General features: G+C 44.5%; 2 protein-coding genes across 3 annotated transcripts; both read right to left on the reverse strand.

Moving 5' to 3' along the window:
* Positions 1-27: 27 nt before the first annotated feature.
* Positions 28-7,610, reverse strand: prkaa1 (protein kinase, AMP-activated, alpha 1 catalytic subunit). Of its 2 annotated transcripts, none has more exons than XM_058050585.1 (9): positions 7,394-7,610; positions 6,311-6,452; positions 5,009-5,102; positions 4,695-4,839; positions 4,035-4,122; positions 3,732-3,956; positions 3,146-3,665; positions 2,874-3,000; positions 28-2,324 (listed from the first exon to the last, which is right to left on the reverse strand). In XM_058050585.1, the coding sequence occupies exons 1-9, from the start codon at positions 7,488-7,490 to the stop codon at positions 2,044-2,046; spliced, it is 1,719 nt and encodes a 572-aa protein (XP_057906568.1). In that variant the 5' UTR covers positions 7,491-7,610; the 3' UTR covers positions 28-2,043. The 2 variants fall into 2 exon arrangements, with proteins under 2 accessions (XP_057906568.1, XP_057906577.1); XM_058050594.1 differs by lacking the exon at positions 7,394-7,610 and adding an exon at positions 6,937-7,353.
* A 930-nt stretch (positions 7,611-8,540) lies between these two features.
* aif1l (allograft inflammatory factor 1-like) lies at positions 8,541-16,629 on the reverse strand. The gene is made up of 6 exons (XM_058064641.1): positions 16,483-16,629; positions 16,259-16,320; positions 14,099-14,165; positions 12,605-12,646; positions 11,535-11,700; positions 8,541-9,732 (listed from the first exon to the last, which is right to left on the reverse strand). Exons 1-6 carry the CDS (start codon positions 16,505-16,507, stop codon positions 9,645-9,647), a joined length of 450 nt encoding a protein of 149 aa, XP_057920624.1. The 5' UTR covers positions 16,508-16,629; the 3' UTR covers positions 8,541-9,644.
* Between the last annotated feature and the right edge of the window lie 5,364 nt (positions 16,630-21,993).

The raw sequence follows: 21,993 nt of genomic DNA on the forward strand, positions 1-21,993 counted from the left end.
AGTATATATTAAGTAAGCCATTGGAGGTTTGTGTGCAATTTAGCAGTTTATTAGGCAGTTGTGTATACAAATGATTTCCAACACTGTCCATTCAGATATACACTGGTCAATCACATTGGGTCCCTTTACACACCAAAAACAAAACAAAAATGTATTAAAAGCAGTTTAGACCATTTCAACGCCAGTCTGTGCTTCTCAAAAAAAAAAAGTCAAATTTTCACACATTCATCCTTCCCACAAAACCCACCATGTAAGCCATGAGCAGTTTTGCCATCAGCACTGGAGAGTGCACCCTTAAAATTAAATGTTTTTCTCTTTATCCTTAAGGACCATTGTCATTATATTCTATCAGCTCTTGTTTAAAGAAAAAAAAAGTGTTCAGTCCAGACCTGACCCACTGGACAGAAACAAAACATCTGAAATGTAAAACACTTTGAACAACCAACTTTTAAAGCTGTCCCCAAAAGCGTGTGTATGACAGTCAAACCAAATTTGATGGTACATATTTCCAAGCGCCAGTCACTGATAAAAGTCAAAGGTCCGCAGTGGTTTGGCAAAAACAAAATACTCGCTGTAGCTTTTGCAGCTGAACGGTCATTTCTATATGAGCCTCAAAGTTAGTTTTACATTTTTCTCAGTTAACACTCGGAATAATGGTGGGCCTTCCACACAAACCCAGCCATGACTTCAAAACATTTGCACAACAAAATGACAGTACTGATAACGATAAGGCAATCCGACAGATACAAACTAGACATGAAATGAGATTTTTTTTTTTAAGAACACCAAGGGAGCTCAAAGATAAACGGGTGACATTCATAAGCTTGTCTGGTGTAACTTTGCTTTCAGCAGAAGGAGCTACCCCTTTGTTTTGCGTTTAAAGCCTTCTTCCAAGCAGGTCAGACTTTGCAGGAATGTGAGGGAAATCCGGTCGTGTTCTCCTGCTTCTTTCGTCATTTAAGCGCCCATGTGGAGGGGACACGCGTTGTGGGTTGGCATTTGTGAACTGAACGTAGGCAAAAGGCGATTCTTCTTAGTCACGACACAAATTACTGCTGAATTATTTGTCACAATAGTAATAAAATAAGAATAAGCCGATATAACATGTAAGAAAAAAGCAAAGTGTCATTTTAATATGTGACACTAGAAAAAAAAAAGATGATATATCTCAGGATATTGACTGTCAGCTAGCAAATACCTTCTAAATGGTAAAATCTGCGTATTCATCTAGAAGGACACTCAAGTATGATTGACAAACGTAAGTGATGATTTAAAAAGCAGAACAGGTACTCTTCAGCAATAGAACCAACGTATGTCCACTTACTGATGAATATGTTGACCTCTTTATATATATATATAAATATATATAAAATGTCGGGGACAAATCAGCGACACTGACAGAACCGTGAGAAGTGGGGTGATGATGAGGCCGTCCCTGACTAAAGACACAAACATTAGGGAGGATAGGGCCGGGGTGGTGGTGGGGGGGGTTCATTGCACTTCCTTACAGTCCGGTAATGAATGCGGCAGCCATGACGGCGCCACAAAGCATCCACGCCTCTATCCTGATCCCCACCGAGAGCAGCAGGAATTAAAGAAAGTTGTGCAAAAGTGCTTCTTCCTGTGTCATATACGACCGCCACTTGAAAGCCTTATGCCTGCTGTGGCTTCCTTCTCGCTTTCTTCAGGGAATGAGAAAAAAAACTAAACAAAATGATCTCACTCTATAGTACTGGAAGCAGTGCTCACGCGCTACAGTACAGGAAATTCAGTGTAATCACTTTTTAAAAGGTGGGCTGTTAAATTGATCGGGAAGCTGCAAAAACGCTCTCCTAAATGCTGTCAGCTCTCAACCTTTTTGTCGTCCCCCGCTAATCTCTCACATTCCCTGCCAGCTCAGCGCGCATCCCTTCCCCTTTCAGGAAGCCTGCATCAGTGTCGTCGGACCGTCCTCAGCCGGGATGGGCCGAGTCGTGAATTGCATGCTTATTGCTATAAAGACACTCGGGAGAGCAAACAAGGCTATAGCGATTGTTTTGCGAGCTATCGTGCGAGCAGCTTGATCAGGTTAGCGCACATCTCAAAAAACTCGATGGTGTGGCTCCCCGGTCGAGGCACAGACGGGACGTCGGCACCCCCCGTAGAGTCGATGGATGAGGTCAGCGACGAAGCTAACGAGCCCTCCGCGGGGGCCTTGGGGGGCGCGGATGGTGCGGCGCTCGACTCGGCACCCTCGGCGTCGTTCTTTATGGCGGTGCGGTAGTTGCCCACCGAGCCGGAGCGGAGAGGGGTTGCCGTTCCGGATTTAGTTTCCAACATGTCATCTGGAACACCAAAAAGACAAAGTGACTTTGATCATTACTTCTGTACTTCCTGGCGGTTTAATGATGATGGAACAGATTATTCAATATGAATGGAATGAGCACACTCTGCTCCACGGAACCTCCCTCCATCCAGGCTATGGGTTTAAAACTACACGTCTTTGCATTTGCACACAAAAGCTTGGCCGTGGCTTAAAGGGAAACGACTGCTTGCATCTCTGATTTCATTGAGGTTCTGCCGTTCACTTGCAGGCTGTAAAAGCTAATATGGGTCAATCATTGATCAAGTGTGTGCTGTGCCTGCCCATGAGCATGTCTTGATGAGAGGGAATACGTTAGCAAAGGTCATCACAGATGACAATTTAATGATTTGACTGCAAAATTGCATATTCATGTTTGTTTGTGTCTTTCGTCTTTTTGATCAGATCAATGTGAATATTAATGTAGGAGAAAATGGAAGACAACACAATCCCAAATAATGAGTGACATATTAACACAGCCAGTAATCGCAACGCTCTGCCAATATGTCACGAACGTGTCGTTCCTACGTACCGTCTATGCTACGGAAGTCGAGGAGGTAGGTTCTGCTGTCCACCTGGTAGAGTTGAAGGCTCATCTTGGTTTGCATGCTCGTCACAGGGTTTTTCCTTCTCACGCGTAAATAATAGGGATTCACCACCTGAAAGCGTTCAAAAAAGGATTAGTACTCAGAGGCTTTGAGGTGAACTGAAGGTTCATCTCTGAAAAGAAACATTAGGACGATCTGATGAAGGTACAAGTACATGACCACCACAACGTATACCACTGTACCGTGGGGGGCTCACCTTCCACTCATAGTCCAGCTGCTTCATGGCACGACACACCTCCGTCATGATGTCATTTGGTCGGCTCTGGCTGCGGATCCCGAGGTGCCACTTGGCCCGCCGCACGCCCTGGTGCTTGGACTTCTGAGGATTGAGCTCATCCAGCGTGTGGCGGGGCCGCGGCGGCGTCTCGGCCACCAGGAAGGGCACGCGCTCCGGGTGGGGCTTGACCACGGAGGCCACGGCCGCGCCGGACGACGACAGGTGCTGGTCGTCCAGGAAAGAGTCGGGGGGGCTGGAGGCCAGGTAGAAATCCTTGGCCTCGCTCATGATGCGGCGATTGTCGATGATGAGGTGGTAAGCCACGGCCAGCGGATCCTGGTGGTTGCGGCTATAGATGCAGGCCAGCACCTCCTCCTCGGTGCACTCAAACTTCTCACACACCTCCTTCAAGGCCTCGTCGTCGATCATGTTGTTGCTGTAGGACGGGTCCTCGGGGAACAAGTACTTGGGAAGGTCCTGTTTGAACCAGTCGTCCTCTCTGTTGAGGAAAGACCAGATCGTGAAGGCCACGATGAAAACAGCAACGCTGACTCTGTCCCCTCACCTGATCTCTTTGATGGTGGCTCTCTTCATGGGGTCCACCTGCAGCATGTGTTTCAACAGGCTGATGACGGCAGGGTTCAGATACTGCGGAGTGAAGAAGATGCCATCGCAGATCTTCTTAAAAAGCGTTGGCACATGGTCGTCGTCGAAGGGAAGAGTCCCACACAACAAGGCGTAGAGGATGACCCCGCTGCTCCATATGTCCACCTCTGGGCCAGCATATAACCTGACAACAAGAAGGAGAGGGAACATGCAGCCATTAATGCATCCAGCAAGTTTGGACGGAGCATGAACAAAACTTTACCGTCCTGAGATGACCTCAGGGGCCGCGTAGTTGGGAGAACCACAGCTGGTCCGTAGGAACTCTCCGTCAGACATCATGTTTGATAAACCTGCACAAATGTCAGGGATTTAGCAGGAAAATAAACCACAAGAGTTACACAGATTTCTGTTCAATTACAATGTATTTTTTTTTTAAAGAAAAAAGGGAATATGGCGCAATCACTCATCAGTCGTTTATCGCTGTTAATTGGTTGCAGACCCGACTGCAATAAGTGAATAGTTAGTCATACAATTAAAAAAAACTGTTTAAAATCTTCTACATTCTAAAATTGTGTCTAGAGTACTCTAGACACAAACTAACACCCCTATAGTCACCTCTATATTCGTATTACTCAATATAGTAGATCATTTCAGAGAAAATTCATATTAGACATAAACAGCAATAGACACGGGTTAGCAGTTCGATGTTGTTGTTTTTTCCAGACAGCGTACGTCCTCCAGTGGCTATTATCTCATTAATGTATTGTAACGGCGGCTTTAAATGGCTTTACACTCGTTTAATCCAATAAAGTAGACATCATGAGAGTAAACAAGCCTTTCAAGATGTAAATAAAACTCCAGCTCATGTGTGTAAACAGTAAATGTGTTCCCTCAGGGACCCAGGTCAAAGCGCCCCACTCACCAAAGTCGGCTATCTTAGCATTCATGTGCGCGTCAAGCAGAACATTTTCCGGTTTGAGGTCCCGGTGCACCACCATGTGCCGGTGGCAGTAATCCACCGCTGAAATAATCTGCTGGAACAGCCGACGGCTCTCCTTTTCGTCCAACTGTGTGAGCAGAAATTAAGTATGAGGCGAGAACCTTCTCTCCGTGTGACTCACAAAGCAACACCCGGTGTCGACAGCGCCGACACTCGGCGTGTGATAAAATGGAGCCTGATAAAATGTGCCATTGCACTGCTGTGCTGCGGGACATTTGACAGCATCCTCCACGTACCTTCCCGTTTTTGCAGATGTAGTCAAAGAGCTCTCCCCCAGAGACGTACTCCATCACCATGAAGATGTCTGTCGGGGTGCTGATAACCTGATACCTGAACAGAACATCAACACAATCACTCCATGGCCACAACATGTCATTACATGACACGCAAACCTAAAACATAATGGCTGCAGTGCTAAAGTGAAACTAAGTTCACTTTGTTTATGCTGTCTGCCACAGCGTTCAACATGCCCAGCCAAAGATGGGATCTCACTCTCACAAAAGGAGTTTACATTCTTGTCCATGAATGACACGACGGAGCTGGTATTTCAGCAATCTGCCACGCCGCCCGCTTGGCCTCAGATTCCAGTTCACTTTTGATGATCTAAATATGGACGTCTACATGACTGGAGACGACTGCCACCAGCCAAGGAAGTAACATTTTTGCAGTTAGCTGTCAAGTGATGCAAAACTGTATTTAAGAGCATAATGTAAAGTTACTGATTGGGTGCAGCGGTAGACGTACAGGGGCCATATTAGGGCCAAGTTTTGTACTTGGAGAAAAAAAACAACATTTGAACCTGAACATTCCGGTTTTGATGCTGAATGTTGAAAAATACATCAGTGTATTCAAAATAAAATAAGTGCACAAAAAATAATCATTCACTTTGAACAAATTATTTTCATTTTTCACTTTCATATTTTTGGTATTTGAGGTTCTGTTATTTTTTTCCCTTAAAAATCGTGTTGTATGCAGTTACGATTACTTTTTCTCCCACTTTCAGATTTTTTTCCCCTAAGTTGCCCCCCTCCCCCAAACTTTTGGGTGTGGAAACTGAGAGGGGTGTGTAATCATGACAATGAGCTAGCTTAGGGACCCTCCTCAATCACACTGCCTTCAGAGAACGTAGGAACTAAAAGAATTCTAAACGCAAGTGTGCATGGTGTGTTGAATAAAGACATAAAATAGTTGAAAACAAGGCAAACAGTGTCAGCACGACAGAGGTGAATCATTATAGAAAGTCCATGTGAGCAAGGGCTAACAGGTAGCACAAAATCTAAAAAACAGCTAAATCTATCTGTGCCGGTTGGAATTTACTTATGTCAGGCTGCTGCAAATAAGCAAGCTTTTTGTTATAGTACACCTTCTCGAGGAACAATACTACAGTATGAACTCTCAGGATAAACTCGATGGTGGCGGGTCAGACGGTCATGGCACGAAAAGCCCCCCATTAAACGCTGGAAATAGCTCAGTGGTCGTCAATAATGTGGCGGCAGGGGGATTACGCAGCGGCGTGCAGGGCGTAATCTCCGACTTACAGTTTAATTATGTGAGGGTGCCTGAATAGCTTGAGGTTCTGGATTTCCCGTCGGATCTTTCCCACCACGTCCAAAGTGCGGATCTTCTGCCGGTTCAGGATCTTCACGGCGACCTGGTGCTTTGTCAGCTCGTGCTGACCCACTGTGAGAAACAGAAGGGACAAACGAGGAGGCGTGGGTGCGTGCAATAAGGGTTAAAACACAATCCAGAGGGGGTCTGAATACAAACCCTATATCAAATATAGAGACAAAGTTACTAAATTGGCAACACTGATGCCTCCTGTAACAACATATTATCTTGTAGACCAGATGCGCATGAGGTGCAGGGAGTTGCAATGCAACAAGCTGCATTCACAGCCGCCAAAGCAATTACATACAAATGTACAGTAATGTACATACACAATGTAAACAATCAAATGTAAACAAGCGTGTGTTCACCACCTTGCTTGTAGTTCGTCTGCTAATCAAAGACATTACAACGTTTAGCAGGAAAAATAACTGAAAGACCCCGAAGTGTGTAGTTTCGTGTTTGCTACTGCAAATACCCTTGCTATTTATGGTAAAAGTCAACTGGAATGCGCCTTATAGCGCCTCAAAGGACAGTTTCATGTTTTGAAGCAACTTACCTCAACTTCACAGTGTGGACTGACACTTATTGGTTGCGTGGTTTAACATTTAAATAGCTACAAGTTGACAGCAATTGTTCAAAACGACCAGTGGAACTACATAATTAGCCCCGTTAGTGCTAGCATCCATTCGGGAGCGACGTTCACTTCCCGGTGGTTGTGGCGAAGAGCGACTTGTGGCTCTCCAGCTAACGCACCCGCCCCAACTGCCGAGACACAAAACCAGACTAAATGCGTTATTAAGTGCCGTTTCTCTCCGTGCCGGATCTTCGTCCAAGCCTCGCCATATAAAGTTGCGAGCAACGAGGCGGCCGTGACAACAAGTAGCCATGTCTTCCTGGATGACAAGTTAGCTAGCAAATGCAAAAAATATATAAAACATTAGCCTCCATGCTAGCAGCTTCTCCGGCCATCTTTCAGTTAGGAAGGAAGTAAGGGTGCTCGTGCGCGGCTTTACCTTTCACCTTCCCGAACGTGCCCTCTCCGAGCGTGTCCCCCAGGATGTAGTGTCCGATTTTGACTCTTCCCTCATGCTTGCTCTTGTCCGTCGCCATGTTCCCCGCAGTGGCCTGGCGCGCTGGCGGCTCCTTGGCTAGCTGAGCGCGGGCACAGATGGACTAGTGAGCCGCCGACAGCCTCTGCTCCGCACGTAGTGGGAGGGGCCGCCGCTGGTGACGTAGCATCAACGTAAACTACGTAGAGTGTTGCCTTCAGTGTACATCGGAAACTAAACAATTTAATAAAGTTAAGTTTTGTTCACTTCGTTCGCATCTTCAATCATCACTTTAGCACAATTTCACAAACTAAAGCGACTAAAACATCATCATGCCATTATCATGCCATTATTATATCAGTTTAAAAAGTCAAGAATGCTGCTATCTACTAATGTTACTGAAACACCAATGTTCCTCCTTATCTTCTGTTTACAGTGCGTGTGCACTTCCTCCTAAATGTACACAATGAGCAAGCAGAAGTTGTAAATAATGTGCAGTAAATTGACAGTGTAAGTTTTAGTCTTTGCAATGGGCAGAAAATATTCACATAATTCAAGGTCTGTTTTTTATACAGCCAACGCGCCACTTTTATTAAAAAAAACGGTGTCCTAAAGCGTCCAGCAGGTGGCAGCAGCCTGCAGCCTGTAATCACGACTCAATGACTCAATGCAACACCAGACCCAAAGAGGCGGGATGATCAATACAAATATTGATGTTTTCGATACCAGCCAGTTGAGAGATATTTTTCCAAATCTGCTCTATATTTATTTTTACAAATATCTTTTTGTTGTGTTGTTGTTACCTTGTTACTAATTTGCCCCAAATAGGCAAATTAAATTAATATATTTTAATATTCTTTACTTGTAAAAATATATTGTGTTAAATAAAAAAAAAAGTTTGTGTCAAATCCAATTATAAATGGATTATACATGGATGGAAATACCAAAATTTACGAGTGGCACCTTCAATCTGAGCTGGTTAGTAAAACAATACAAAGATAAAATGATAACCACGTTATTCGTTAATATGGTTTCACAATTTCAGGTGACCCATGGAGAAAACGAGTTTGACGGCCCTGTTCTACATGTTTATAAATAATGATAACCAAGAGTGTGAAGAAATGTTTAATTCCTTTGGTGTCTGCAAAACAACAAAAAAAAGCATCTTAAAACAACACTAATACGGAGCACACTGTAAACAAAATAACAGCTTAAAAATGCATTAATATGATCTTAAAATAGTAGAGAAATGTTTCACAGTAAATATTGCGAAAGGAAGGAGAATGTAAGAGTAAGAATGTAAGGAAAGGAACCGAGGCACAAATCACAGCATACATGGAAGACATGGGAGGAAACATGTTATAATACATTGTGAGACTCGAATAAACAACCTAAAGGTTCACAGTAAACAACTTTAACAATGACAATTAAGAGTGTTACCAAAAAAATGGGAGCGGGGGAGGGAGGTGCACCACTTTTTTTCCCCCCCTCTCACTCAGAATGTTGTACAAAGTAAAAGAAAGTTGGTGTTTAGTATGAAAGTACACAAATGCTATGGGTTTGTGGAGTCATTTACTGCTTCGACACATTTGCACACGCTCCCTCTTGTTGTTTTCCCTCCGTGGATCCGCACTGAGGCACTTGGAAAGAACATGATTGTGCTGCTGTGTTGTTATTATTATTATTACGTGTGTGCCTGTACCGTTTATCACCGTGTGCTTCACTTCAAACCGCAACCGCCTTCCAAACGCATACAAATATTTCACCAGGCGGATACGCGATAAGCTAGTTACTGATTCCAGATCAGTATGCTATCCCCTGTAATCTCTGGCGCCTGATCAAAGGCCCGATGGGGACGAGACCAGCATGGCGAGAATCCCTGCGAGGCTGCTGGGATGGGTCGGGGGGGAATGGGATGAAGAAAGCTGCTTGTGCGTTTCTAAAAAGCATCTTCCCTTAATGCATCACCACCAAACACTCAACTATGAAAAATGTGTGATTACACGTACGCTAAGGATGCTACATCTTGTTAAAAAATATTCACAGTCAAACATCATTTAATGATCCAAACGATCTAAGCAAAACAAGGGGACACCTTGCACACACCGTACATGACCAAATAACCTCCTCTGTCCATCAGTGGTCCCCGGGGGCTGACGCAACACTCCAGCGTGGTGGTGAGGGAAAACGGACTCTGTGGAGTCTGTGGAGGACTTTAAGGCAGGCTGGCGATGTCCCGCTTCGGAGGTGGGCCGTCTGGCTTGCAGGGAGCGGCGTTGGCTTTGTCCTCGAAGATCAAGACTCTGTTAAGGAAGGGAGTCAAACATTACTAAAGCAATGGTAAACATGTCTGGCCTGGTGGGGGTGTTTTTGTACGTCTACATACTGTGGGCCAATAAGAAACAAGCTGCTAGCCCGTGCTACACTTTGTACACCTCGGCCTGACGGAAACAATGAACACAAATACTCCGCTAATGATTAACGCTGTGGCATGAACTTTCCTCATAACCTCTTTTCATAGTATCTCAAAAAAACGTCCGGTATGAGATCAATAACATCAAATCTAACATACCTGCTCCCCAAGACCTTATAACACTAAAGTCACATGACCTCGTTAATGGCTGAATGTCGAGTTATTCCGAGGGGGACCAGTGTCAGAGAGACTCGTGTGTCGTGAGGGCGGGACTAGAGCCTGAAGGGGGTACAGGGAAGCAGTTCTGGTTAGAAAATGATCAGGCTGAGCAGCCAGTGGTAGCAAAGGAATGATTGTTCGGCGCAGGAGCTATTTGGAGTCATTTCCTTTTTTGGAAATCTTGCACGGGGGAATCCAATGAAAGCCCCGGAGAGCAATGATCCAGATAGTGAAAGACGCATGAAACACCGACGCTCACAGTTGCTGCTCAGCACACTGATGGTATTTCCTGCACTTTCACACAGGGCTGCAAGGGTGTGTGTGTGTGTGGGGGGGGGGGGGGGGGGGGGGCACTTGTGCATAGTTTTAAACAAACCCTTGCAGATATGCAGAGATGGTGGATAATATTGGTCTTCAACAACAGCATGAACGGAATGAACGCTTTTGTTAGCCATCGGTGGGTGGAGGCGGGGCGGGGAGCGTACACAGAGTGCAAATGAAAATCACGGATACTGTGGTACTGCTGTGAGGCGCGGTACACCCTGGACTGGTCGCCAGCCAATCACAGGGCACAAACAACCATTCAAACTCACATTCATACCTATGGACAATTTGGAGTCGCTAATTAACCTAGCATGTTTTTGGAATGTGGGAGGAAACCGGAGTACCCGGAGAAAACCCACGCATGCACGGGGAGAACATGCAAACTCCACACAGAGATGGCTGAGGGTGGAATTGAACCCTGGTCTCCTAGCTGTGAGGTCTGCACGCTTACCACTGAACCGCCGTGCCGCCCTAAAATTATTATTTTTTTCTCAATTTTTATTGTTGTCTTAAAATTGTATTTTTAGACTGTGCCAAAGGCCAATAAAACCATAAAACTATGAGCTGCAAAAGGCTAATGTTAATTCCGTGCTTGGGGAGTCACTGCTGCATGTCACCAAATATGATAAATCCTCAAACAAATGGGATAAGAAATTCACAATTGTGACAGATTGTGGAACATATCTTTAAAAAAAGCTTTCAGGGCAAAGGCTGAGAAAAAAGTTGAGCATTTTTCTGTGCTCGGTGCATTTAGGATAAGGAGATTTGCCAACTAAGCTTAGTCCGGCAGAGCTGACATACATCTGGACCCCGAGGCAGGCCGCTTTCAAAGAGATCATCCGCCATAACCGCATTTAAAATAGCGGCACCGCGATGCCTTTTTCAGGAAAGCATTCCCCCCTCCATCATGGAATGATGAGTTTTGCTGTGACATTTGTTATCGCTGAGCTAATCACACGAGCTAAGAATAAGGACGGCTCCACTATGGAGGGGTTTTGTTGCCATGGAGATGAACCACTAAGGCAGCACGCGGGCAGTGACATCAGCGTTCAAATCCCCTGCGGAAGGACGTCACAATTGGCTGATGTGGCACGGCGAGCAGATGGCAAGACGAGCAGACGCGCGCGCGGCAAAAAGAGTTCCACTCACAGTTTGAGGACAGCCGAGCGCTTGCCCAGCATCATCTTGACAAAGTCCCTGTAGTCCATGGTGTTGCTGCTGGTGCCGCCCGTCACCTCCATGATCATCTTCTTAAGCTCCAAGTGGGTCTTGGGAACGCCCAGCTTCTCCATCATCCGCTTCAAGCCCATCAGATCTGAGAGCAGGAGATGTCAGACAGGTGGAGGTTGTATTGATGCTGCTAATCTACTGTTAGCCAACAAGGAAATCACAGCTTGGACTACAAGTCTAAAGTATAGTACATCACTGCATGGAGAACTATGCTAATTTGGAATTTGGGAATCTGCTTTTGTTTAGTTTTGGTGATACCACCACATGAAGATTACCCATATGACAGAGCAAAATGCTATGAAAACCATAGAATAGGACGTATTTACGTATTTATCGCTATAGAACAAATAATAGTTTTATTTGTGAAAAAAACCTTCTAAATTTAAACAGCATCGTCGAACAAGCTCTACTTGACTTATGACAAAGACAAATATGATGACAACCATAGAACAGGAAGTACAGTACTTTGATTTTTTTCAGATTAACACAATGTTTATTACAATTTTATTTGTGGAAAAAAATATTCTAAATATAAGCAAATCAGCATCCGCTAATAAACTCCACTATACTAATTATAAGTATTGGATGACATTTTTAGCACATTTAATTAGCTTTATTTTTAAAATATATATAAAATAAATAAAAATATTAATAATAAAGCTACTCCGGTTTCCTCCCACATTCCAAAAACATGCTAGGTTAATTGGCGACTCCAAATTGTCCATAGGTATGAATGTGAGTGTGAATGGTTGTCTGTCTATATGTGCCCTGTGATTGGCTGGCCACCAGTCCAGGGTGTACCCCGCCTCTCGCCCAAAGACAGCTGGGAGGAAAAAGCGGTAGAAAATGAATGAATGAATAATAAAGCTATTAATAATAATATTATATATATAATATAATAATAAAACATATAATGTATTAATAAATTAAATATGTTCAGATAAATCTTCCAAAGTTCCAAAGTGTTTCCTGGCGTCATTGTTACTCACCAATCTCGCCTTGGTCATTCAGGTCAAATTCAGCATATTTATCTGTAAAACAAAGAAAAAGTGGAGGTTAAAAAAAAAAGCAAAGCATGTCTGCTGAAAGGAGGACGCAAGCAGCTGATGCTGACAGCTGAGGATTGTGTGGAAAAGAACAACAGGCCTCAGGTCGGCGTTGACTAAATTGTGTTGAACTTACGTACACATTGTGATTGTTTTCGCCTGCAGTTTGCAGTTTCCTGCGTATTGAGCACGTCTTTGTCAACACAAACACAAGAAAATACCACATAGAAAGATAAGATGTAGCGTATATAGTATAGATGTTATTCCATCTAAATGTCTTTTTTATTGTGGAATGCTCCCATGGTCTAGTCAGATTACACTTTCCGTGTCGCACAATGGCAGCTGTGTGGGTGTGAGTGTGTGTGTGTGTGAGATGGGGTGCGGGACAGGACAATGCCCACCCTGTTCCTAAACCCGGGGGAGTGGGCCTCCTCACATGCAAGTGCGCCAGCCTGTTGATCATCTGCAGCCACGGAAAACAAGCCCACCACCAGACGTCTGCGGTCTCATTTATGCTGCCATGACTTTTTTTTATTTTTTAAACCAGACACTCACTTCTGTGTGGCGTCTGTGCCCAAGTTGTGTTGCGGGTAATGTAACCCAGCGTCTTGGGATGCCCGTATCTGCTGACTTCCTGTGGGAAATAAAGACGAAAGCCACGGCTGCAAGAAGCACCCAGCTAGCTATCTCACTTAGCAACAGTCAAAATACATTTTCTACACGCAAACCATGTTTCGGGCCTTCAAAATAAGAGCGGTGCACATCGTGTAATAATTGTTATAAAATAATTTGGGGAAAAACAAGTGATTTGATAAGGTCCCACGCCTGTGAGGAGAGAGCGGCATTTGCTGATATTGTTCTAGCGTGGCTGGAACCGGCAGTGACATGATTCTTCAATAAAACAATTTCATCTTCAGTTTGGTTACTCGCTGTTCAGTCAGCAACATCGTATGCAGGAAACACGGAAAAACAAACATGTTTTGGTCTTTCAGAAAGAAAGCCTTGGGGAGGGGGGGAAGCCTATGTTGACTGTGTTGTGTCTCTAAGCAGCATCATACTCCATCCATCTCATCCTACAATGTACAGCCACTGTCACACGTCTCACACACACACACACACACACACACACACACACACACACACAACAACACCAGCGTGATGCAGGCCGGCTCATTCAGTAAATAATGTATACGTCGATTCCCACAATTAGGTCATTGTAACGGCACTGCTCTGCAAACAACAGGCAGCAAAAAACGCCCTGCTGCATTCCTCCCGTGCCGAACTCGGCCTTGAAAACCTCCACACAGCCTTTCCCACAGAGGGAAAACATAATGCTTAAGATAAAGTGTGTGTGTGTGTGTGGGGGGGTGTGTGTGTAACAATGTTGCCAGTGAAAGAGAAACAACCACATCCCATCATGTTCCAGCAACTGCTTACTTTTGAAGCCTTCCAACTTCTCTGCAAGGTCATCTTCATCCCGGTACTTCTGGTCTTCCAGAAATTCCTGAGGGTGGGGGTTGGGGTGGGGATACGGACACAGAGGGATTAAGTCAAAAAGGGTTACAAACATGATGACTCACAACAGGGATGGCTAGCTGTCGCCAGAAATTGTGCATATAGAAAAAGTAGGACACCTCCACAGGGTGTGAGGGAAAGCAAGGAGGAAAAAAAATGCCAGAAGGAATCCACACTAATGAAATGATAATGAAGTGATTGGCCACGCGGGCACGGCACGGCACCGCACAGAGCAGCGTCACGTTCTCATTTGACCTCCAAGTCTGCCGTCGTCTCGTGTAATTTAGCGTGAAGGAGATGTACGATGACGGAGGCTCCGCGTTGAGTCACAACCTCCAAACCGTACGTCTCGTGCATTTGGCATTTGAGTGTTGCATCATGCGCCGACATGGCTCTATGGTTATTATCACATTGTGACAACGTGCCGCAACTGCAAAACGAGGTCAAACTAGAGGAGGCCACATTGTTGTCGATTCAGGCAGCACACATTCCCCAAGTGTGACCTCCATTTAAATCGTACAAGCACCTCTAGGAGACACCCAGACCTCTCTGCAGTTTAGTAAGACTACATAAGGAAATATGGTATTTTATATAGCGCTGCCATGCAGTGTTTACTTGCCGTTAGCTGTGCTGCCGCCAAGACGCTCGACTAAAACACTCGTATAGGCATTTATTTGTGGCAGCCCGACACAGATTCATTATGATCGCCAACAATCAATTTGGCACTACTTATTAAGAGATCTTTAAGTTTAAGCAAAGACTCTCTTTTTAAAACTTTTAACATGAACTAAATGTGTGTGATGTTTTGATAGAAAATAGGATGCTTCAGAACGCTAATGAAATTAGCTATTATGGCTAACCTACACATATTCATTTAAGATAACAGCTACAGTGATATTATTATTACTACAGGGATTCTCAACTGGTGTATGTCTTACGATGTAATGCTTGTAAAATATATAAAATGAATAATTACAAAATTTTGACCTAATGTAAAATTCCTGCAAATTTCTAAATTTTTGCAGTTGATTTCTTGGAGTTATATTCTATTTTTAGAATGTGCCATGGCTTGCACTTTGGACACACCTGCTTTAAATATGACATTTCGGAGCAGGCTGGGGGGGGAAAAAAACTCTGCAATTTGGGTCACCACTTGTCACTGAAGGGCGGTGGTGGGTCCCGCAGCCAACCCCGTGGAGAAGCACTGATTTAGTAGAGACTACACAGTCGTACATTTACCCAATATATCACATTATCATGTATTAACCTATTAAAATATTCAGTGATGGGTTTCCATTATTGTACTGCCTCAGGGCAAGTAGAAGATAATGAAAGCAGAGCATGCCAGAGGTGGATCTTTTATGATACTTGTGTTACTGTACAGGTGTGGCTAGCCAAAGGTCCAACAAGGGCACCTTTAGGAGACGATACAGTAACAATGCACATTCTGTCCTTAAATGTGTCACAGAGCGGGAGCAGCGTATGGATTTACTATTATTAGAGTGAGCGGCTTAGAGAGCTCTACTCTGTTCCTGATGGTGGTGAAGAAGACATGAAAAAAACATAATGGTGGAATGGGCATGGAGATGCATGGCCTCCACCTGCTTTCCATGTGCTCACAGTGGGGGGGCTGATAAACAGGTACATTTAAAAACAAATAGGGGGTGGTAGTCTGCTTTGAGTGTGAATGCTCTCCCCAGGCCAGGGCAGCAAAGCCAATTCACTCTGACCTGCTTTTCTATACTGTAGATAGATTGTGGCACCCCCCCCCCCCCAGCCCCCCAGTAAATGTACGGGTGTAAAGAAGTAAACAGGAGATGCTGGCAGACAAAGACACGCTCCATTCACCTGTTCGTCTCCTCTGTGCAGGTGGAACACGACTGTGGCGCCTTCCAACAAGTGTTAGAAGCGACCACGCGACCCCACGCACCCACAATAAACAGAAAAAAATCAATAAATGAGGTGACAAGAGTGGAACATTGGTGCCGAGGAGGTCAATGTGGCGCCCCCAAGCTAGGCTACTGTCAAGTGCACGGCGGCACTGCCAACACTCCCCACCATCAATCAAAACAACACTCGTACCTTGTTTATTTCCTCCAGTTTTTGCCTTTGCTGTTCCTTTAACAATCCGAAGGCTTTCCCTCCTGAAATAAAAAAGAAAAGATTAACACGGACTTTATGTAGCTTGAATGGTTCCTACGCTCCATTGTCGATTGTATGAGGCTACACAAGCGTCAAGCTAGCTGCGGCTCTAACAACAAAAACAGATCAAATAAAGGCGTCCAGCTCCCATGGTGTCCACTTACCTTGCATGTTTTTACTCGAAGGCATTCCAGCAGCGTTTTGTTGGAGTGTGTGGGTCCAGTTGTGGGATAATGTCGCAGAGCCAAGGAGGCAAGCGTGCGCCGTGCGTCTGATGGTTCAGCCTCTCTGGAAAGGCGGACACCACAGTCAAGCGACTCTGAGTTATGTCTAAGCTCATCCGGTGAACACTTTCAAAATAAAATCACAGAATGTTTCACCTTCACAATATAACTTTGAGCAGTGATGCAGGAACGTGAAAAACAGTGGAATGTAGTCAATTGTGCTCTAGTACTAAATAAACAAGGTTAAAAAGGGCCATGTCAGGCTTTGGAAAAGGCCCTGTGGCAGAATAGATGGTCTGTTGGATTTCTATTTTGAAATGAGATCTTCCTGTCATGAAAACAATGCCCCGAGTCTGCCATCGTGTGGTTTTTCGACGAAACTACAACATGAAGAAAACTCAATGACTAGGTATGGATGTGAGTGTGAATGGTTGTTTGTCTATATGTGCCCTGTGATTGGCTGGCGACCAGTCCAGGGTGTACCCCGCCTCTCGCGACCCTGATGAGGATAAGCGGTAGAAAATGAATGAGGTCCTGTCGGGACCCCTGAATGTGTGGTGGGTTTTGTCCACCTCCCGGACCACAAAATAAAAAAGAAAAAGGAAATGTTACTATCTTTCTTAATGGACAATTTGAGCAATGTCATTCACAAATGAAGCACTAGTTGCAGTACGTATTTTGCCCACAAGATGCCGCTCGCGCACCAAGTAAAAAACAGCACTGACAAGTCAACGTTTTCCAAGCGTGACAGTGGAGATCAATCCACCCACCCATCCACCCCTAGAAGAAAAATAAACTTTTCTGTTGACTTTAAAGGAAAAAAAACATTACTGTGTCATGAAAGATTCTGCTTGTGTATAATTGAGTCAGCCTGACCTGATATGTTGTGTATATGGCCTTACCACAACAGAAACAAACACATTTTAGACATGATCTAGTCCTTTTTTAAAGCTAGTTAACCAGTCCACCATGGCAAGTTTGCTCACATACAACTTGACAGCACGCTCAAAGGTCGTTGACCCCACTTTAGCGTAATAGCCGGAAAGTCCCGACTGCGTCGTTTTGTTCTCCAGGCCGGAGAATTTAAAGATGCCCTGGGAGCTTACGTCTACATCTTTCACATTCATTAATTCACGTGGTTGTGCAGCTCGGCTGTAAATAACTTATGACCCCGGCAGACCGCGTAATCTGGCTGAGACTTTCGAGTTATCAAACGCTGACCTCGCCGCACTTTTGTGGCGTTTACTTTTTTTGTGTGTTTTGACCCGAGTTTGCAAAAGTACTGACTTGTCTTTGAATGTTGTTTATGTAAGGAGAGTCCTACAAGTGCATGTGTGTATTTTTGTAAAGGACAATGCTTTACCGGGAACAGGGGCACAACTGATTGTGCCCTCGGAATCCTGCCTAGCAACAAATGACCATCCAATGTGCCCAATCAAATTTGTGACAGTGAAATATTAACATGCTGTATATGAGACAATATTTCTACATGTGTGTGCTGCCTCTCCCTGTCCTTTCTCTACTGTTTTAGGCAGTGGAGCCCTGTACACCTGGTTGCCAAGGAAACAGCAGACGCCAATGTTCTTATACGGATCAGGGGGCAAAAATGATTGTGCCCTGAGAATTCTGCCCGGCAACAAGTGGCTCACCTTGTCACATGACAAGAAAAGGAAATCGCAAAAAAATTGTGGTGATAATTTAGGTTAGAACTTTTGGCAGTTTTAAAATATCTTTTTTTGTGCCGCTTCTCCCTGTCCTTTCTGGACTGTTTGAGGCAAGAAAACCTCGGCTTGACTGGCGAATGGCATATTTTGAAGATTTTGAATCAAAACATTCCCTATTTGAGGCAGCAAAGCTCTGTGCACCTGGTTGCCAAGGAAACAGCAGACGACAATGTTCTTATTCGGATCAGGGGCACAAATGATTGTGCCCTTTTAATTTTGCGAAGTAACAGTGACTGTCCGATCAAGGCACATGATCGGGAAACATGAGCCTTTGGCAATTAATTAATTAATTAAATGTAAACCTTCGTAATGGTTCTGATTTTTTTGTGCCGCTTCTCCCTGTCCTTTCTGGACTGTTTGAGTCAGTGCCCAGAAAATCTTGGTATGACTGGTAAATGACAATGCTCTTAATGGGATCAGCACCCTTTGAATTCCGCCTAGCAACAAGTGAGTGTACAATCATGTGACTTGACCAACTTCTTACTGTAATTGACTGTAATTTACAGTGAATGTTGTGGATTGAAAGTACAAAGCTTGCTGGTTCCAGCAGAGATTCCTTTTCCCCGACTTCAAAAAGTGAAAGTATGTAAGAAAGTACGGCATCAAAGTTTTTTAAGGTCACACAGGAAGAGAAGGACCCGGCTTCAAATGAGTTTGAGGCGCACTGCGTTGCGGGTGATAATAAGTCGGAACCACAGGGCTGAAAATGAGGCTGGAGGTGAACTGGGTCGGGGGTCAAAGGGTAATTGCATCCTTGGAGGGTGTGGGAAAAGTCCCCCAGGTGGGAGTCATCAGGTGGGATGAATAGCTGCGGGGAACAGAGGCGGGAAAAGTTAGACCTGGGAGTGAGTCTGATGAAAGTGAACTGTGAGCGGAAAATACCGTTTAGATTAGACTCGACTTTTATGCTTCTTAAATGTCCACTGCAACTGTGTGTGTGTGTGTGTGTGAGAGAGAGAGAGAGAGAGAGAAAGAAAGAGAGAGACCACCAATGTAAAATAGAGCAGTGGGGCAATTTCAAGCATTTGAATTATGACCTAAATGGACCTCAGTGTTCAGGCCTGTGAGCCAGACGGCGTTCCACAGGGAAGTGTCCTGGATCCCTTTCTGTTGTCACAGTCTACAATGCAGATAACCCATTTTAAATTTCAATAGTATTCCATCCATCCATTTTCTATGCCACTTATCCTCCTCACAAGGGGTATGCTGGAGCCTACCCCAGCTGACTTTGGGCGAGAGTTGATGTACACCCTGGACTGGTCGTCAATTGTATTCCCTTGTAAAATAATAAAAGGTTAAATAAAGGTGAATATATGTAATGAAGGTAAACAATAAGGTAAATTTACTATTTGATAGTAAATATCAAAGGTGAATATGGGTAATAATGCTGGCTGAAGGTAAATAAGGTAATAAAGGTAAATAATGGCAAATACAGATATGTATAAATGAATATAAGTGATAATACAAAATAAAAGTAAATAAAGGGGAATATATGGAATAAAGGTAATCAAGATAAAGGTGAATATATTTAAATAAAGGTACATTTGAATATGGACAGTAATGTTAAATAAAGGCACTGAAGGTAAATAATGGTGAGCTGAATATAGATCTAAAGATAAGGTAAATACGAGTGAGTACAGGTAATAAGGTAAGGTAAATATACAGTAAGTGGAATGCAAGTGTGAAGATGGTGCCTTTAAGGACAGAATGACAGAAAGCGGTTGAGCTTATTTTCCTGGAAAGTGACTTATTGAGGCTGCACAAACTCCCCAGGGAGGAAGACAGACACTAATAAACCTGAGATTACATACATTTCTCTCATCTGTCTACGTGAAACGCTACATCTGCCAGTCTTTCTGTTATGACTCACTTAGATCACAGACGCCACACGCCAGGCATGATGGTGGTATTTGATGCAAGGGTGGGTGGGGGCCTGACGTTAGCACTCTGGAGTTGTGTTTCATCGCACGCTGGGCTCGTTGGGCCGTTGATGGACGCTCCTTTCGTTTACATTTGTGAGCCACTTCCATCACGGCCGCCTGCCTCTACTTATCCAAGATGGAGGAGAGCGTGGAAGTCATGACGGCCGTGGACAAACGCCTGCCATGACTCAGCATGCATTACAGCTCAAAGCCAGCCCCGCCCACCCCGTGTTTAATGACCTGCTGATGTCAGGAGGTTTTTGCGAGGTGTCAACATTCATTTTGGAGTCGCTCGCATCCACTTTTGACGTCTAGGGGAATTATCAGACTCAACGTTAACACAGTCTCTCCTAACGTATGGCCGCTATTAACATATCTCCTGTATAGTCAGCACTGCTGCCTAGCAACAAGGGGCCATAACAACCATGTCACATGACCCGGAAACATTCATTCATTTTCTACCACTTATCCTCATGATGGTCGCGGGGGTGCTGGAGCCTATCCCAGCTGTCTTGGGGCAAAACACGGGCTCCACCCTGGACTGGTGGCCAGCCAATCACAGGGCACATATAGACAAACAACCATTCACACTCACATTCATACCTATGGACAATTTGGAGTGGCCAATTAACCTAGCATGTTTTTGGAATGTGGGAGGAAACCGGAGTACCCGGAGAAAACCCACGCATGCACGGGGAGAACATGCAAACTCCACACAGAGATGGCCGAGGGTGGAATTGAACTCGGGTCTCCTAGCTTGAGTTCTGCGTGCTAATGCTTACGCTGAAAGCTGACTGGCTCCAGTAGAGATGAGTTACGCAGAGGGGGTTTTCGTCATTTTTCTCAAGCCGCTACACCTACGCTGAAGTCTCCCAAGGAGATGGGCCTCACAAAAATAAATAAAACTAAAACTAAAAATATACATATAAGCAGCGACCCGCATCTTTTGATTTTAGAAAGTTTGGACACCCCTCCTCTAGAATATTTCTTATTGTGGCCCTGAATCATACTAATTCTAATATTTGGGTTATGATGTTTACACTTTTTTAGTTGTCCCTCCAAAGCTCCACACGGGGGCAGCATCGAGTCACAGAAACAATGTGACATGTTGGCCTGCTGTGCGCCTTTTGCTCATATTTGTGTTTGTTGCATTACAAAGACACTAAAACAAATACCGCAGACTTCCTTTGAGTGGATTGGCCGAACGCTACAAAGCTTCCTGATGCAACTTTGGGAGGGAAAAAAAGGTTGAATGAAACCAACGATATCCACTCTTCACTTCCAAGGTGGGAATGGTTGGAAAGTAAATTGCATTCTGAAACAATCAACTCTGTCGAGAACTGAGCGGAGAGACGCAAAGACCGGACTAGACTAAGTCTCTTGACTGATTGGCTGGAAAAGTTGGAATTAAGTGAAAACAGCGATAAGGAAAACCTTATCGGCGTCATCCTCCATCCAATGGTTGTATCTTTGACAGCCTGATAGAAATGAATGATTGTGTTCCTCGTGTTGTTTTCTGACAGCAACCCTGGAAATCACATCACGTCAGCCGCTCCCAAATACCTACTCTTTATTTTGCGTCAACATCATCTGTTACGTCTCCGTTGCTGCCGGCGAGAACTCATCTTTATCTCCTTGACAAGAGGCCCCACATGGGAAATATCTGTGTGTGTTCTCCATGGCGACGTGTGTGATAAATGCAATGCAATGCTGACTCAATCAGGTTATACACACACACACACACGTTAATACCTTTATTCCCGCCAGCTGGATGCTTGACACGGTTAGCTTACACACACAAACAT

Source organism: Doryrhamphus excisus, chromosome 2, assembly GCF_030265055.1.
Source record: "Doryrhamphus excisus isolate RoL2022-K1 chromosome 2, RoL_Dexc_1.0, whole genome shotgun sequence".
Classification (NCBI taxonomy): Eukaryota; Metazoa; Chordata; class Actinopteri; order Syngnathiformes; family Syngnathidae; genus Doryrhamphus; species Doryrhamphus excisus.

Excerpts from the sequence above, each read along its gene's own strand:
- prkaa1 (XM_058050585.1), bottom strand. The coding sequence starts at position 7,490 with ATGGCGACGGACAAGAGCAAGCATGAGGGAAGAGTCAAAATCGGACAC. Across the intron at positions 5,103-6,310 it reads CACCCTCACATAATTAAACT|GTATCAGGTTATCAGCACCC; the intron begins GTAAGTCGGAGA and ends TGTTCTGTTCAG. Across the intron at positions 4,123-4,694 it reads TGCTAAGATAGCCGACTTTG|GTTTATCAAACATGATGTCT; the intron begins GTGAGTGGGGCG and ends ACATTTGTGCAG.
- aif1l (XM_058064641.1), bottom strand. The coding sequence starts at position 16,507 with ATGCCTTCGAGTAAAAACATGCAAG. Across the intron at positions 16,321-16,482 it reads TTCGAGTAAAAACATGCAAG|GAGGGAAAGCCTTCGGATTG; the intron begins GTAAGTGGACAC and ends TTTTTATTTCAG. Across the intron at positions 12,647-14,098 it reads GAAGTTGGAAGGCTTCAAAA|ATAAATATGCTGAATTTGAC; the intron begins GTAAGCAGTTGC and ends TTTGTTTTACAG.